General features: G+C 37.9%; 1 protein-coding gene and 1 long non-coding RNA gene across 2 annotated transcripts in view; one reads left to right on the top strand and one right to left on the bottom strand.

Moving 5' to 3' along the window:
• LOC106169208 (nitric oxide synthase, salivary gland) overlaps window positions 1-17,405 on the bottom strand; it is a 35,106-nt gene that overhangs the window by 5,747 nt on the left and 11,954 nt on the right. Inside the window, exons 3-19 of the mRNA XM_013548602.3 lie at window positions 16,820-16,968; window positions 12,862-13,024; window positions 11,239-11,330; window positions 9,481-9,622; window positions 9,045-9,184; window positions 7,598-7,772; window positions 7,060-7,161; window positions 5,782-5,976; window positions 5,244-5,353; window positions 4,783-4,927; window positions 4,333-4,437; window positions 3,861-3,916; window positions 3,651-3,731; window positions 3,211-3,385; window positions 2,653-2,806; window positions 2,214-2,292; window positions 1,853-2,046 (exon numbers count right to left, since the gene is read on the bottom strand). Coding sequence (XP_013404056.2) covers window positions 1,853-2,046; window positions 2,214-2,292; window positions 2,653-2,806; window positions 3,211-3,385; window positions 3,651-3,731; window positions 3,861-3,916; window positions 4,333-4,437; window positions 4,783-4,927; window positions 5,244-5,353; window positions 5,782-5,976; window positions 7,060-7,161; window positions 7,598-7,772; window positions 9,045-9,184; window positions 9,481-9,622; window positions 11,239-11,330; window positions 12,862-13,024; window positions 16,820-16,968 — 2,257 coding nt within the window. The remainder of the gene's footprint in view (window positions 1-1,852; window positions 2,047-2,213; window positions 2,293-2,652; window positions 2,807-3,210; window positions 3,386-3,650; window positions 3,732-3,860; window positions 3,917-4,332; window positions 4,438-4,782; window positions 4,928-5,243; window positions 5,354-5,781; window positions 5,977-7,059; window positions 7,162-7,597; window positions 7,773-9,044; window positions 9,185-9,480; window positions 9,623-11,238; window positions 11,331-12,861; window positions 13,025-16,819; window positions 16,969-17,405) is intronic.
• On the top strand, window positions 166-1,593 carry LOC106169209 (uncharacterized). The gene is made up of 3 exons (XR_001239095.2): window positions 166-300; window positions 882-1,021; window positions 1,287-1,593. It is a non-coding gene; the product is annotated as an uncharacterized LOC106169209 (long non-coding RNA).

Raw genomic sequence — 17,405 nt, 5'->3', positions numbered from 1 at the left:
AAATTGTTTATATGCGAGGAAACGTCTTGAATATACATATTTATAGGTGCTTTGCAAGACCTTGTCCAACTTTTCCGCATACTTGGTTTTGCTTGAAGAATTCTCTTGTCTTGTTATTGATTAAGTATGATAATTAGACTACTTACAATTGTATATAAATTCACTTCATTTGTCGGAAAGTCATATCGACGGACGCCTAAAAACCTACATATTTGATCGTTGTATCATTTGGTATCATTATAAAAATGAAGACTCTGGCTCTCATGGTGCTTTTGGTTGTTGCTGCTGTTGTCTTACAAGGTACCAGTACATTAAATTTTATATTTTATTTAATCTTTAAGCGATCTATATATATAAACTGTAGTCGTTAATCCTGCCGTTTCTTGCTAATTTAGGATACATAACTGTTTCGTTAGAATGAACACACTCGAAAAATCCAGCACCGAAATAAGGTTTTATCAAAAACGTAGGGTTATTTTATTATTATTTTTTTGTTTATTTATTTATTTATTATTATTTTTTTTTTTTTGAACGACATCGTGAGTGCGTCACAGTTGGAGAGAGGGCGAGAGAGGATTTATAGAAAGAGATGTCGAAGGGAGTTGCAAAAGCATTAATTTCCTCCACTTTTATTTGTTCATTTTTTCGCTTTTTTAATTGCTCATTTACTTTCCTTCATTTTTATTGTATGTGTTTATTGCACATTTCTCGCCACAGTTTGCGCAAAGTGGCCCAAGGTACATTTAGATAGGCGTCTAGGAAAATGAGACACTTGAAACAGGCCTAATCTACCAGGATGTAACTTCTCCTTCCTCGACACACACACACACACACACACACACACACACCATCAACTGATCTCCATTTTATTTCAATCATAGAGACCACAGCTGCCGCGGCTAGAGCAGGCACCTCCGTGGCCCTCAAGGCAAAATGCACCTGTTGTGGTAGTGAGTGCTCCGGGACAAACTGTTACTGTATTGGCTGTGATTGCAGTGCATCCGATACTGCATTTAGTTTCGTAAGTGTTTTTAAGTTGGAGGTATTATTCATATTTTCTGACCGTGTGTGTGTGTGTGTGTGTGTGTGTGTGTGTGTGTGAGAGAGAGAGAGAGAGAGAGAGTTACAGACTTAATTCATTTTTTCGTTTGTCCTTTTAATAATTGCACGTGAACATGTGCGGGTCAAATGTTGTCGCGTTCGATTCTGTAAATGCTCCTCAGTTTGATAAAACTATTTCGTAACATATTAAATTTAAAATCTCAATAAAGAGTTTTCAATTCCAGGCGGCACCAAGCAGATCAGATGGTAAATAGACGGTGGCGACACTATACGGCGGCTGTTACAGTTCTCCATCGAACCCATAGACACTTCCAATGCAATATCAAAATTTAACAGGACAATCTATCCATTGCAGTTAGCATTCTAAACTGAGTTGAAATATAGTTTTTTTTCTATACTATCAACTCATTTACATGTAACATTTGTGACAAGGGTACCTGAAATGCCGAATCTGTAAAAACGGTATTTGGATGATGCACGTACATAATTCGCAAACCAAATCAAGAAAGATACCAATAAAAAGATAAAATGTTTTCCAACGTGTCTGTTTCTTCGCCGTTTTGAAAGGCTTTTTGTCACTTTACATACTTACCAGGTTTTACTTTGTGGGTTGAAGCGAGGCGAAGGAATTGTGGCAAACTGTCAAGCGAACGGATGAAATGGATCTAAGGTCAATGGAAGGATGGATGATTGAGATGGGCCATGTGCTTATATGTTTAGTTTTCGGCAAGGTTGTCAATAAGCTCAATCAGCAACAACAGTCTTGATTGCATGGAGTTTTAAAACCTACCCCAAGGTTCACTACAAGGTTTAAACTCTTCTACAGCCACTGTCCGATCGGGGTCAGGGCAGTCGTCAAGACGAGCCAGTATCTCGTTGACCATGCTTTCTGAATTCGCCGGAGAAACAGACAAATGGTCACCAGGGACATGGGTGGTCACGTGATCTCTGTCTGACTGCAGTCTCAAAAATAGTGTTCTCCGCCTAGAAAAAACAAAAGATAAAGTAAAACCGTTGATACACCACTAGTTCTAAATTGACACCTCAACCTACACTACTACCTAAATGTAACGTTAATAAGCTGGTCTGACTGATGATTTTAATTACAATGATTTTAATTTCTATGAAGGATTTTTTCTTGTGATACGCACCCAGAATTATTTCCTTGTAAATTCCGCCTCTCTGTGATTCTATACGGGGCAAGGGTCTTACCGTGTATAGCAGACAGGCCTATAGTTAAATAATAGGTTGATTTCAATTATAGACTAAGAACACATTAAGAAGATTACGATCATGAATACGCCTATGAATACGCATACTATCACAGAAGTATCACACTGAAATGAAATTCCAAGCTGAAGACTAAGAGATAAATGTTTGTATTCAACATCGAATATCCTCCCTTTCGCTGCGCTTGTACAGGGGCATATATATCCAATTTTTTTTAGTTTGGAATACATCGTCAAAATAAAAATATAAACAAACCAATTAATGAATGAATAAATAAAACACGTTATTAACATTTTTAAAAGTTAAAACTTCTCTTGCTGCAGCATTTTATTTGACGCTATGGCAATCTTACATGTGTACCTTTGCAAAGTTCTCCATCTGCATCCGGGCTGTCTAGCCCCTCTGATGTCACTAGGCGGAACACTCCCTCCTGCCACGAATGACCCTGAAGGTCAGAGGATTGGGTGACCTCCTTGTACAATCCATCATCAATACAGAACTGCTGGCAAGATGCCTGAAAAGCAAACACGCTCTGTGTTGAAAGTCGATCCTTATGTCGGAATGATGGTTAAAATAAAGTAAGGGATTCCCAACATTATATCATAGAATCACTGGTATGCATTTCTTTAAAAAACACTTATAACTTACAATGAAATTTTAAAGTAATGCAAAATTTTAGAACTTGTAATGCAAGAAGAGGGAAAATGCCTTTTACAACTCTAAAAGCGTGCGTGCATGCATACATGTACACCTTTGTATGTCTCTGAAGTGTGTTCTTGCGTGCGTGCATACGTTCCTGCATGCGCGACACAAAACATACTGTTCTATTAATCATACATACATATGGACCATTCTTATGTCGGTTTATATTATTCTTAATAGACTTAGACTATTTCGTTAAAATCACAACATTCATACCTGCAACACCTGGTTGCTCCACTGTCTAAAGGCGTCATCCTGCCCACAGAGCGCGTCCCCGTCTGCCATCTTTAACACCCTCTCACCCCCCAGTTGGTACAGGATCCCATCCAGGTAGTGACCAAACCCGCAGTAGTCCGGGTATGCCCGGGACCCAAGGGCAAACACAGAGAACCTGCAGCGACATTATAATATAGACACTTCCAATGGCAAATCGACAATTTTATCCGTTTGCTTTCAATCCATGGGTAATTAGACCAAGGGTAATTAGACTCTGGAACCCATATGTTAGTGTCTTTGAATTAAGATATATATAAATCTTGATATGGAGAATTTAGCATTAGAAGAAATTGTTAAAATCACAAAAATAACATTTCCCAATTATATAGAAATAAAATAGTGCCACTGTCCATACTGCATAGTACCTGGGCGTATCTTACCTTATATTTTCTAAAGGAAGAGCTCCTCCGATATCTTGAATGCTTTGGCTATGCGTTATTTTCTTGACATTCTCGCCCGTCCTATGTGTATAAATTATGTGGATTAAGCAACACATTCAGTAATGATACACACAATGTCAGTCATACCCATTCTATACACACACAGTCTCGTTTACCACTTTAACCTCTGGATAAGCGACATAAATTTACCTGAACATTTCTTCTGGGAGTGAACGCACCATCCCGTCCAAAGCTTCAGCGAACGTCTGCAACAACAGAGCAGCTGTTAGGAAAGCTGTATTGTAAACAACAGCAAAGATATCTATAGGATCTTTTGCACGTAGAAAGCAACAGTAGCTCTTTGCTGTTTAACTAGGTGTAAGAAAAATATCCCAGCCCACTTTGGTGACTATATGTATAATTGACCATGGCGTCTATTGGTTTTTCTGCACATTTTGGCCCACGTGGTAACTGCTATAGCGCGAGGATTTACAACGTCGAATCATTAACTTCGAAAAAACAAAATGTGTTGGTAGATAGGTTGAGGGGGTGCTAGGGATAATGAATAATCAGAATATTATAAGAGACACTATGGCTTTTGCCCTCATTGGTGCCAAGCGTGGCCCAGCATGATTTTAGACGTTACTATCTACTGCTGCCACCTATCGGAAGTCAAACGCACCTTGCCGTTGTCAGGCGGGTCTCCGCTACCAAAGGTACTGGTCACTATCAGCAGCAGTGTTTCGTGCTCCAGCTCCACCACGTCGTAGTCCTCCATACAGACCAGCTGGGAAGTAATTATAACAGGTCTCTTCACAGAATTGCGACACTGGTTATTTTGAAAATGCGTTTGCAAATATGAAGGCCAATTACAAGCGCTAGAGCAATAACCCTATCTTTTCTTTGTTAAATACATTTGCTCTTTGAACGAAAATAATTTTAACTAAGAAGTAATACATGGGGAACTACTTTAACCACAAATATAAAACAAACAAAAAACAATAATGCTCTTTCATCAAAATCTTAGATTGTCGAAAAGGAAAGTTTCAAAACTCGAAAGGCATACCTATACGCATTACCGCGCACACCCACAAGTATTTCAAAGTATTTCTTGCTGTCATATCTCCCTTACCCTTGTGTCAAACGCCTTGTTGAAAATACCAGAAAGCGAGCGAGCAAAGATCTCTGACTTGCCGGTCTCCGTGGCAAACAGCACTGTGCACTTGATGCGTCGGGTTAACGCCGTCGTCATCATGTTAGATGTAAATCGAATAGCTCTGAAGAAAAACGCACCAGTTTAAACTTTGTTGTGAAACAAACGTTACACCAAATATTAACAATGACATGAAGAAATGTTCATTGTTTATATATGAAATTGAAATATTTCAGGCCCTCAGTAAGAAACATTCTATTCTGTAACTTAATTAGAGGGGACTGCTTAATCTTAGGAAATCCCGCCAACAAATTACATTATAATAACTAAAGAATGGAGAAATGTTGAAATATCATTGAAATTATTGATTTATGACAGATTCATTACATCCAAGCTCCAATCTGCACAAAACATTAAATGAAACATAGTGCAAATTTTACCTGGCAATGTCCCTAAATCTAATTTTCTTCTTTTCCTTCTTCTCCTTCGATTTTCTCTCTACTTGGGCTATCTGTCGGTTTTTCCACTTGTGTGTAATCCACGGGGCCTCCTATGGGTGTAAAAATCACTCAATTTATTCAATGTTCATATCGCTACGTAGGCTGTATCTTTTTAACTAAGTGCTTATATTGTATTTTCTCATCTTCTGCATCGTGACCATTAACAGACGAAAGTGCACATGCTCTTAAACAACTATACATATTTTCACAAAGCGCGCATGTTGCAACACCTAAACCCACGTCTGTATTTATACCTGTTCCTGCACATGCGTTTTAAAACAAATGTCGGCGCAAATGCATGAACACGCACCCTGACAAAGACAAAATTGAACTGCTTGCCGTGCAGGTACCATACACATGTACTACATGTAGTACGAAGGTCTGTGCACTTAGACTTAAAGAGGCATACAAATTGGCCTACGCAAACATTTTAATTACAAAAAAAAAAAAAACACAGATAAGCCAGCCAATATATTACCTGGTATTCGTATGAAGGTCGAAGTTTATAACACACCATCTCCTGGTGAAACACGGGTGTCAGACTTCCGCTCATAGGGGGTACGATCCACACCCAATCCCCAGGGCAGCCCCCCCGGGTCGCCACTTCTCGCCTCATGTGGTGCATGAACGTCTCTGCGGCCGTGTGGTGGTCTACGATGGTGACGCCTGCCTCCTGGAGAAACGGAGAAAGATCGTGATCAGAGCACCGTTAAGTTGATTAATTCACTGTCGAAAACAATAAAGATGAATTTCTTAATGATAGAAGACTACTTGGGGGCGATCGTCGTTGTTTTCCTACTTAAAATCATTTTTGTGCGTTTATATTAACTTTCAAATTATAATAACCAAAACGTGAAGCAAGTCTTTAAAATGAACATTCAAAAAGCTTTTTGTTTCATAAGACAGAGCAGAGAGTAAATGCAACGGTCTGGTCAGAGTGTCCGCCTCTGTTCGGAGACATACCACTCCATAAATGGCGGTGCCTGCTGGCTCTCCGCTTGGCACTCAGCAATTAGGGGGTTGAAGCAGGGGTTAAATATCTGGCCTGGCAGTGAAAGATATTGTTCGTTTGCTAGTTTTCAAGGCCTCAAACGGCAGCTTACCTATCTCCTCCCCAGAAAGGCGAGAACGTCTGCACCAAGTCTGTCTCAAGGCCAAAAATGGCCAAACGCCTAATGCCGCACGGATGTATGCTGTTTACCAACAACAGAGTCAAGTCACGCACTATCATTTATTAATTATGCGGTTGTTCCTACACCGATCTCCGTGAGACGAGAGTAATATGACGACATACAAGACACGACAGAGGACACTGATGGGATGTGGCAAACTTGCCTCATTCAGAACATCATCAGATTAAATCTACCTTTAAGTTTTGCCCAATAGACACTGTTTAGACCCCGATTAGGGGATGGATTGCCGACTCACGCTTTACGCACGGTGTAGCATACACATGCATTCTAACGAGTAAAAGCACTTGACGTACGAGTATGTACACGCAGTTATTTGTCAGTGAACCGACCGATTTAATCTGTTCGTTAGGACTATTGATTCGTCAAGTTTCATTAATTCACGCTATCCAGTCTACCTAGCTCTGCGATTAGGAAACGGAAGTTCCTTGCTATCACTTAAACATTTTCAATACACGGTTGATTTAATAATTATTTATATCTACCCAAGCGGCATGTTTTTTCCAGGTAAAACCAATGATAAGTTTACGTTTTTTTTTTTCTGATATTGTAAAATCCCCACAGACCTGAAAGCTATGAAGTACAGCGATGTTCACTTCGACCAGTGCCTGGTCTTTCCACAGTGTCACAGGAGTACCGGTGTGAAGACACATTCTGTCGGCTACTTCCTGAAAAATAGATTAAACTATCAAAATAATAATAATAAAAAAAAAAAAAATATATATATATATATATATATATATATATATATATATATATATATATATATATATATATATAACAAAGTAGCATTTCTTTGCCGTTTTCAAAACAGCAGAGGGTAATGGAAAATGAATGTCACCAAACTCAGGTTTCAATGACAAGGGATGACAAAGGCCACGTGTTTGTACACTTTTAATTGTTTAATTTTAAAAAATGTTATACTTAGACCCACCATACACCTCACGTGTTCGTACCTTAATAATGTTATACCTGGACTGGTCACACAGGTCACGTGTTCGTACCTTAATAACGTTATACCTGGACTGGTCACACAGATCACGTGTTCGTACCTTAATAATGTTATAGCCTACCTGGACTGGTCACACAGTCACGTGTTCGTACCTTAATAATGTTATACCTGGACTGGTCACACAGGTCACGTGTGGCTATCTCTGTGCCCATGTACCAGCCGTTGAAGGGGCAGGCCGTGAACTCTATCCCTCCACAGTCAAACATGAGGCTGGCCACCGCAGGGAGGGCAAACCACTGGAGCCCGAGCTCGGCAAACCAAGGGTATCTGTTGTATGATTTTAAATGAAATACGTTATGTATTCACATCAGTTTGGTGTGGATTTGTGGGTAGGACAACTAGCCAGACGAAAGAATTATCCTGTTATAATGTTTTCCTGGGTCGACTAATAAAATGAAAAAAATTAGAAACGTGACCTGCGTGCTTTTTTCTTCGTACTTGGTTTAAGCACTTGTTTGAAATATTGATTTGTATTATTTGTTCTGTTTCTTCAACCATTGGAATGTTTTGTCGCTGTTCGAATATGATTCGACTCTCTTTATTGGAAGAAAACCATTTCTTGGCCTCAACTTTTGCTTTCAGGCTCTTGCTTTCCAATCAAACTCTTGCATGATATGTAAGTTAATAGTAATAGTAGTAGTAGTGGCATATGCTGTGGTACATAAAAAAAAGTCTGTAAAAAATGTTCATATGAAAAAGTACATAATGCCTTAATTTTTTTCGAAAGGAAAAACTAAAAAGATACAGATTATGTCTGCGAAATGCCGAACACGAGCGGTTGAAACTAGAGTTTATTAACCGTCTTTCACCATCAATAAAAGAAAACCAAATGGTAAAATGTCATTCTCGGCACGCAACGGAAATTACTAATTAAGTGTTGTAGTTTGGGAATTAACAAGGTAAGTTGTGCTGATAGGTCTGTTGAAAAAATTAGATTATGAATATATAGAAAGAAACTTAAGGAATATAGGAGTATCATGAATAAGTAAACCGTGCGGGCCCGTAGCCGGGGGGGGGGGGTTTGAGGTCCCCTCTGGGTTAATATTGATATATATAGGTACACAAAGGTTTCGTGTTAAAAGGTCCACTTTTTTCATAAAAAGACCCCCCTCTTGAAACTGCAAGCTACGGGCCTGCAATGACAGTCACAGATAAATAAAGAAAACTTTGTCGAGTCAAAGGTTTGGATTTTTCATAATGCGCAAAGATATAAATGCTTTAGAGTCACAGCTGAATAAAGATAACTTTACAGAACTACTATTCAAACGCATTTTGTCTTTGCCAGATACCATACACCATTGTTTGTTAAAAGTTTTACAAGCAGCAAAGCTACAGAATAAATATAATAAAAGGGCCTTCACGGGATTGCGAATTCTTATTTACAATTGCAATAAATGTAAAATGAAAAATATTTATAGAAACTATATGGTTTTCGTATACTCAAAATGACATAAAAATCCAATTATTTTCAATATCCTCTTAAGCTATAATACTGTACGGTACTGTATACCAATAAAGACATTCGTGAAATACACTTACTTTGGGTGAGTTAACTTAACCTGCAGTATCAGGTCTTCCGGGATTTCAAACAATTCCGGATCTTCTCCATTAGCAGACAGGACCAAGGGTAAGACATCAAAACGCCCCCCTTTCCCCTTCCATCCCAGTTTCATACAGACCTACAGGATAAGAAAATAAGTTCATCGGGGTTTATTATGTAGTATTTTATATGAAAGCTTCAGTTCCTCCACACCAAATAAATGATTGGCAAAGAACTGTGATTTGTGCCTTTTTAAGGCACAAGCATATCTGGCTGCTTCTACAGTATTGAACTTTATCTGAAATAAAACAGACATACCACTGTATGTTCTTAATGTAATGCCATCGGATTTAATGTTTTACTGCGTCACGATAGGCTACTTAACTTTTTCTTTGCACAATGCAGCGTTTCAACAGGTGCCATTTCTCGTCTTACCTCTGTAATGGCTGCGTTCGCCGGGTCTCCGATAACACTGCCATCTGGTTGTTTGTAACAGGCATAACCAATCAGAAGAGGGTTCCAGACACGGAAGTCATGGCAACCGTCTGTACGAGGGGGAAAGATCGTTATTGCTGATCTGCAAGAAGAATATGGTTTAATGTTATGTAGGACAACTAGGATAATGTTAGCTTAGATTAGCATTGCAGAATACAATCAGCACGGGTGGTATGCCTTACAGTCCGTACTGTTTAATAAATCATTGTACGACGTAAAACTACCAAAACATGGATATACCTTGTAACATATGACATTGTATCTTTTGTTCCAAATAAATCAAGACGACTCGTGTCGATATTGTCATAGAAAAAAGTAAGGCCACACTTTTTTATTTTTATGGATGACATCCTCTGGGGACCCCAAAGTCGGTGCGAGCGGGCGAAAAAAAAAAAAAAACGGTCCAAAAAAAAAAATGCTTAAGAAATGTTATGTTTTCAGTACACAGCTGGAAACACTAAATTACCACAGAAACACGTATCAAACTAACAACATGTCTTTATCCATGCTCTCAAAATATTAAAGCATTGTGAATAGGGCCTACTTCGTAGAAAGGTAAAAAGCCATGAATATATAGGGCCTATGCTGCATATTACCAAATCTATTTAAGGTTATTTCATGCATTCTGTTGGTATAGCAATCAATAAAACAAATATCAAATAAACAGCGTGTCTTTATTTGTAGGCCTACTCTCAGAAAATTAAAGCAGTGTAAACACTTCACAGAATTATTAAAAAATGAAGCAAAGATAGGCCTATGCTTCCTACTACCAAAGCTAAAAAAGTAATTTCGGTCGATGCCATTTTGTCTACTTCGACTCACACGTAGCAACCAACTATCGGGCGGCCTGTCCGACCTTCAGTCCACCAAATACCACGACGCTCTTGTCGACCCTTTTTTCGCTACAAAAAAAACCTGGTATGTGCTGCTTTGGACAGAATGTCACTGAAATTTTCCGGGCGCGGCCAGCCTTTCGTATAATTGTAAAAGGGTGATATCTTCATGTCCAACATCAATGGCAAACCAATCCAAAACGACGGCCCCCGTTCTCTTTATGACTTTAATTGTCGTGTATTTTGAAATTAATGCTAGAGATGAATTTGACGGCAAAGCCGCCATATTTCCACGTGGTGATAATACGCATGCGCAGAAAGCTCATTTTCCGCACTCGGAACTACTCGGATGTCTCCGCAGTCGACAATGACAGTATGGAGCTTGCGGAATTAGCCGAGGATTGCCGATTGCATTTTCCGGCAAATTCAATAACGACGTTTGCGACAACCGACTTCCTTGGTTTTTTTTTTTTTTTTTTTTTTTTTTTTTTTTTTTTTTTTTTTTGGAGAACGGACGAAAATCGGTGCACGCGCAGGATGTCATCCATAAAAATAAAAAAAGTGTGGCCTAATCGGTACATGCGGAAACCTTGGGAAAACGTGCACTTGTAAACCCAATATATTAGATAGTCATACCCGTTACGTGGTGCCTACTAGGTGATGACGTCATTTTTGTGCAAAATGTGCACAGAATACGCCACAAAAATCTGAAACCACTCTCTCCGTAGCTGTGTTAGAGGGCAGGATAGTCAGGAGGGCTTCTATCCAAGCGTGAATGGTTATAGTACGTCATTTATAATAAGGTAACTATTTGAAAAATCCCATTTTGCTACATACTGTACCGTAACTGGCCCACTTTCCTCACCGTATCACGCCGTTATTTGTCCCATATCGTATGTGATCGCATATAGACTGGTACATTCCGGTGGTAGTGCGCACATGACGGGCGTCAAACACCTGGAAGTGCATTATAAGTGCATGTACGGATGTTCCAGCATAACGTTAGGTACCTACCAACGATATTTGTTAAAATTTGGTCAGGTTTGTTTTTAATGCGTTTTCTGTATGCTCTGAAATTCAGATAAATGTGAAAAGACTGGAGTTATACTGATATTATAATTGATGTGCCTTACAATCAGACCATGTTTTCAAGGTACAGCGAAACTGCATTTTGTTTTTGTTGTTTTATTAAATAAGACTTTGTATTTGAACTGAGTGGTTTGTCTTTAATGTATACGCTTCAGTTGGTTGTCGCTTGTTTTGAAATCCACGATTCCGTTCAAGGAAAATAAAATAACTCTGTAAATATTTCTGTATGCCACTCATGAAACCCTGGCACTGGGCACTAACTATACGAAACCACAAAAGTCTAAATTGCATGATGGCCTGTATTATTTGACCACAAGTTTCTTGCCAGTGATTGCTGAAAACTGCGTCTGTCGCTTAGCCTTTTGTGGTTTCGTAGTTAGTGCCCAGTTGCACTACTGGGTACTTAGATAATTTGCGAAATTATTTTTCATTCCATCAGTGCAAGCGTTCTAGAACATGTAGGTCCTAAATCTTAACATCGTACCCCGTGATTCTCTAGGCCAAATGCTCTATGGTATGCAGTTTCACAAAATACAAGCTTCTGTGCGCTTCCTTCATTGTCCAAGAATTAGCGCTTGGGAAATATTTGTTTCTGATAAAGAGTGACATGCCTAAATTTGATTCAATTAACGAGGGATAATCTAGTCGAAGAATCAACTTAACAAGAGTAAACAAATTTACAAAATAGATTTGGGCAATAACAACAAAAATTCCATGTTCGGACAACGTAGATGATACCTATGATAAGCACATTAAGAGAAATCGGAGAAAATATTGCATTCTTTTTATTAAAACAGAGATCAGTTACACGAAGGATAACTAAATTTGTCACAATCCATAGAGAAATGAGTGGCATAATCCGCCCATATTCTATTTTTGAAATGATATCAATCATGACATTTTTGTAGCCTTGGGCTGCACGAAATCCAAATCATACAAAATCACACACGGATTATGCACTTAAATCGAACCAATTATGAACAAAAATCAATGATCTGATTATCTTACCTAATTATGGCTTGTAAATAAAAACGTTATTATGTTATTCCAAAGATATTTCAATCAAATCTATCCATCCATTGCGCGCTAAATTACTGAAATCCGTTGACATTTGCGTGCTTCGTTAAGAGCTACATTGAACTAGCGGTAAGAATAATACGGTCCACGTTAATATTTTGAGCTACCAGTAGGCGCTTTGACGTCTGTGTACCGCACAACGTACAAGACAACCAAACTGTAGTATAATCACCAGTTTCCTGTATTCTACTCAACGCCAGGAGGTGGAGGAGGCGTGTTAATCTGTTATAAACTAATGGCATTCAGCGAGAGTCCCCACAGCGTTGGATCGATCTACGTAAACCGATAGTTCCATTGGGAACGAGTCCCAAGTTGCACTTACCTGGAGCTTAGACCACTGTATCCTGCCTATGCAGCGCGGGGCGTTTCTCCAGGCAGTTTTTGCGCCAAATGTCAGTTCTTGCGAGGTCAACTCATAGGTCCCTGTGTTATCTAATGACGCCATGACCTCGTCACGCCTTGCTTTATGTGCTGGAGTGTTGGTTCTGGAAAGAGAACACACCGTGGACCCTACATGGAAGTGAAAGACAGTGAATGCATATATAGTAAAATAAACAGACATAAAATAGGCCCAACCCAAAGATTTGAACAACTAAAACGTAATCCATTATAATTAAGCCACTGACATCTCACATTTCTAAGTTTGTTTGTGTGTGTGTTTGGTGGGGGGGGGGGCTCATCTACTTATTAGCGGCTGTACAGCTGGATAGTCTCTTTACCCGGTGAAGATGCTCTACATAAACATCAAAATATTGAAGGTAAACAACAATTACAATGCTAGCTGTTGGTTGAAGACAAATACTGCTTAAACATTTTTATGGCTTCTATAATAATTGCCTTGTGGCATTTCATACAAAACATCCAAATACACAATGCCATTACTGAGCTTTTGCGGTCTCTTGTAATATGTCCGTATGCGGGGTGTCGTAACACGTTGATGAATAATAATAATAATAATAATAATAATAATAATAATATCCCAATACTTAAAACCACGCTTCACAATAAAGTTTGGTCCATATCATTACGGCCATAATAAGGTCATTATGAACAATGCATTTAAGGACGCCCTCTCATATTTCAGATTTCATATTTCTGCCCTAGCGATTTTGATTAAAATTGTAAGACAAAATCTTCTTACAATATGAGTAAAAAATATGAAAAAAAAATTGGGGGTCTCCACGCTCGTTTTCGAGAGGTGGCGTCCCGAAAAACGCTACGTTTATTACATTGCGTTATATGGGGATTTTGCCAAAATGCCCTTAATTTTGCTGAAAAATGCAAAAATAAAAAATTCTGCCCTAGCGATTTTAATTTTATGTGGATATGTTATAGACCTTGGTAGACCTCAAAGAAATTTACAAAAAAATATGTACCACACCACGCTTGTTTTTGAGCCAGGGCTGCTTGAACATCGATTTTTTATCAAATTTACATAGGAATCAATGGAAATGTCCTAGCAAATTAAGATAAATATATTTGTATCATTAGGTTTTTAACTCATACACTTATTATGTTTCCATGAAAATTATATTTATACTTCTCTGCATCAGTTAACCAAATTTCATTAAATTTGCATATCCCATTCATAATAAATAGATAATCAAATGTTGAAAGTATCAGTTGGATTTCAGTATGCCTCATGGAATGCCGCCATATTGGATTTTTCATAGGCTAGGCAGATTGACCAAAAGCATATTATATCAATCTCATGTGACTTATTTTCTTATTCCTTTTTATTTTTATTTCTTTTGTTTCTTTATTTTTCTTACTCAGCACTAAAATATGCACTTTATGGTGAGATAACTGGATAAATTGTTTCATTTGTATATTAACAATGTATCAATTTCTTACTATGGTAAGTTAGTCATATTTCTTCTCTATACAGTACATATTGAAGATGGTGACAAAAATATTCATCTACAGACATCTTTGATTATCAGTTTATTTCTGTTTCATATTATGTTTACAACATGCAATCAAATACATATCAATAGCATATAAATATGCATATTAATTTTAAAATTTAAAAAATCATACAATTTTTTATTACTTTCATGCATTTTGTTACTCGTGGTTTTTTTGTGTTTGGATTGATTTCACTGAGAAGAAAATAAAGACCATCTAGACTTTCTCTTTGAAGAGCAATTACTAATTCTGATATGTTAACTCCGACACCTTTATCTTTTTTCCTACACATGGAGAAATTATTTTTTTACAAACAAGGTTTTCTACAGAATTTGGTAAAGGTTTCACACAGGATTGAGTCAGTTGACTGGGATAAAATAAAAAAAATCAGAAAAAAAGGATTTTCTTCACTTTCATCATTGCAAAAATTAACTAAGTTTTGTAACTCAAGACTATCTTCTAATGCATTATGGGCGGAATAATTTCTGTGAAGTAATAAATTTACAAACTAAAGTCGATCAGCTAGATCTCTTGTTTATGATTGGGTAAATTAGGATAAAGTTGGAATAAAGTACACTTTATCTTCTAAAATATACTGTTTATTTTCCTAGCATCAAAAAAGTATTACATGTATCTGCATAAAAACCCTTGGTCCTCTGTTGTGTGTTTTATGGTTTTGTCCATTTGCACTTTAACAAAACCATTACAAGAATGACGTCGCAGCACGCCAGGCGGGTGCACACCTGTTGCATCTTTCCTGGAGAGCTGAAAATCGCACTGTTTGCAGGTCATATTGTTCAACAACATACTTAAATCAACAACAAAACGCCATGCGTCTAATTATTTTAACTTATTGTGAAAGAAGAGAATTGTTTTCAGCATACAAATCACGGTAACTTGGCCCTGGGTGATCGGAAACCAATGCTGAAGAAGACAATGTCTTGTTGCACACATCGTAACCATGTGACAAATCACCACAATACACTTTGTGGTCAAAATTCAAACCATTGTGACTACTTTCCGTGAGATAAGATCTTGTCACTGCTATACAAGCCTTACTAAAACGCTCTTTTCCATCCCGTCTTCACGTAATTTCTTACATTGCGGCATTTGTAAACAAAGTCGCAAGTGGGTACTTTACGTCGTAAAAGACCAAGCGTTCACTGATACGCAACGCATTGTTGACATATTCGTAGCGATTCGACCAAAATAACATCAAATATTTCATACAGATTTCTTAAAAGGATGAATTTTGTATTTTATTGCGTGTTATATTTTCATAATTAGCCGCTATCGCAAAAAACTACTTATGCGCGAAATCTGCGCAGATCGCAAAAAATGCTAATATGAGAGGACCTCCTTAAATTCATAAAGAATCATCATCGGATGCAGAATGTCCTTTTAAATTTATTGTAATCTACAGGAACAACACTAGGAATGATAAGCCTGGGAATGTATAGTAGTTGGAGTGCCACTGAGACCTTAAAAGTGGCCGAATTTCAGAAGTTTAGAAGGCACATTCTGGTTTGAGGTCAAAAAGTGTGTGTATGAGTGCGTGCGTGTGTGCGTGCGTGTGTCCCACATGGATGGGTAGTGTCAGGGAGGAGTATAGTATTGGAAGAAACAGTTTTTTACGGCAAATGCTCAAATATTACTTTCAGAAAATCAAGTTGCAAGAGAAACACTCCTTGCAGAACCCTACAAGCAGCCCTGCAATAATCCCTCCATGGTTGTTATATGTCAAACTGTTTGTCTGCCTCTCAAATACAAAATGCCGTTGGTTTCTTCCCTCCAGGATATGAAAAGAATATATTTCCCATGAGGCAAAATGAGTATATTGCAAGCTATTTTGAATACCAGGAAACGTTAGCTGTCTGTTAACTCTGTTCAATATATGAGACCAAATGTGTGATTGACAATACGCAGTTGACAGAATGACAAAGGGCGTAATTACACCGTGCGTTGTTGATGAGAACCACTAGCTCACTTTTACAAAGATGCGTCTAGATAATCTTCTGGAAATCTGAAGAAAGTTACGAAACGAGTCTCCACTGTCCTTTGAAACTCTGAAGCAGCATATACCAGGGGAAAACCAGAAGCAAAACCTAGCACATGTTCTAAACAATTTTAGATAGAGCGAATCGAACGTTGTGCAATCATTTAGAATTAAACAAAAAGCTTTTGAAAAATATTATGAATTATTGTTCCGACGATCGATGTATACTATAAACTGACAATAACGTGTCATCCTGACGCTTGTCAATGTAGCAGTTTAAAGCTGTAGTTAAATTGTACAATTATACTGGTACAATTTTTCTTACTTATCCATTCACAATTATACCAATGTTGATTTCAGTAATTAAGGAATATACCTTTTAATGGAGGCATAATACAAGTCTACAAGCTCGGAAGCTTGTCGCTTCACTTCCGCGAGGTCACGTGGTTCGGTGCCTAGGCGCATCGATCTCTTGGGAAACATGCTGGAGCCATGACACTTTTCAGAGGAGCAGTCGACCCCGCGCTGTAAATGAATTTTAAAAAAGACATTTAGGATAAATAAACATTGAAATAAAGCTCACTACAGAAGCGGAGGGAGACGTATATACAACTATGCAATGGACATACATTTCATTTAAGCCCCATCACAAAACCTTCTTACTGTTTACAGTTTTTGTAGTTAAAATGTTTATAAAATATGTAGAATATTTATATTAATCATAAAATTGGAATATAGCGGACGTGCTAATTGGCATTTAGAAATTAAAAAATTCCCTGCACAGCATAAGTCTGCTTGAGGCCATTTGCTCACATCAAGTACCATACTTGGTGTAAAAGATAAGCAATTTTTCACATCAATTTTATTTAATACCAAAATGTAAAGTCGGTATTTTCTGTTGCACAGCAAGTTTTCCTAAACCTATGTCTTTTGAATCATCCCCGTCTCGCATTTATCTTCTC

Source organism: Lingula anatina, chromosome 4 (genome assembly GCF_051362555.1).
Source record: "Lingula anatina isolate TDL-2025a chromosome 4, LinAna3.0, whole genome shotgun sequence".
Taxonomy (NCBI): Eukaryota; Metazoa; Brachiopoda; class Lingulata; order Lingulida; family Lingulidae; genus Lingula; species Lingula anatina.
Note: the sequence above shows the minus strand (reverse complement) of the source record. Positions and strands in the feature narration are given on the sequence as shown.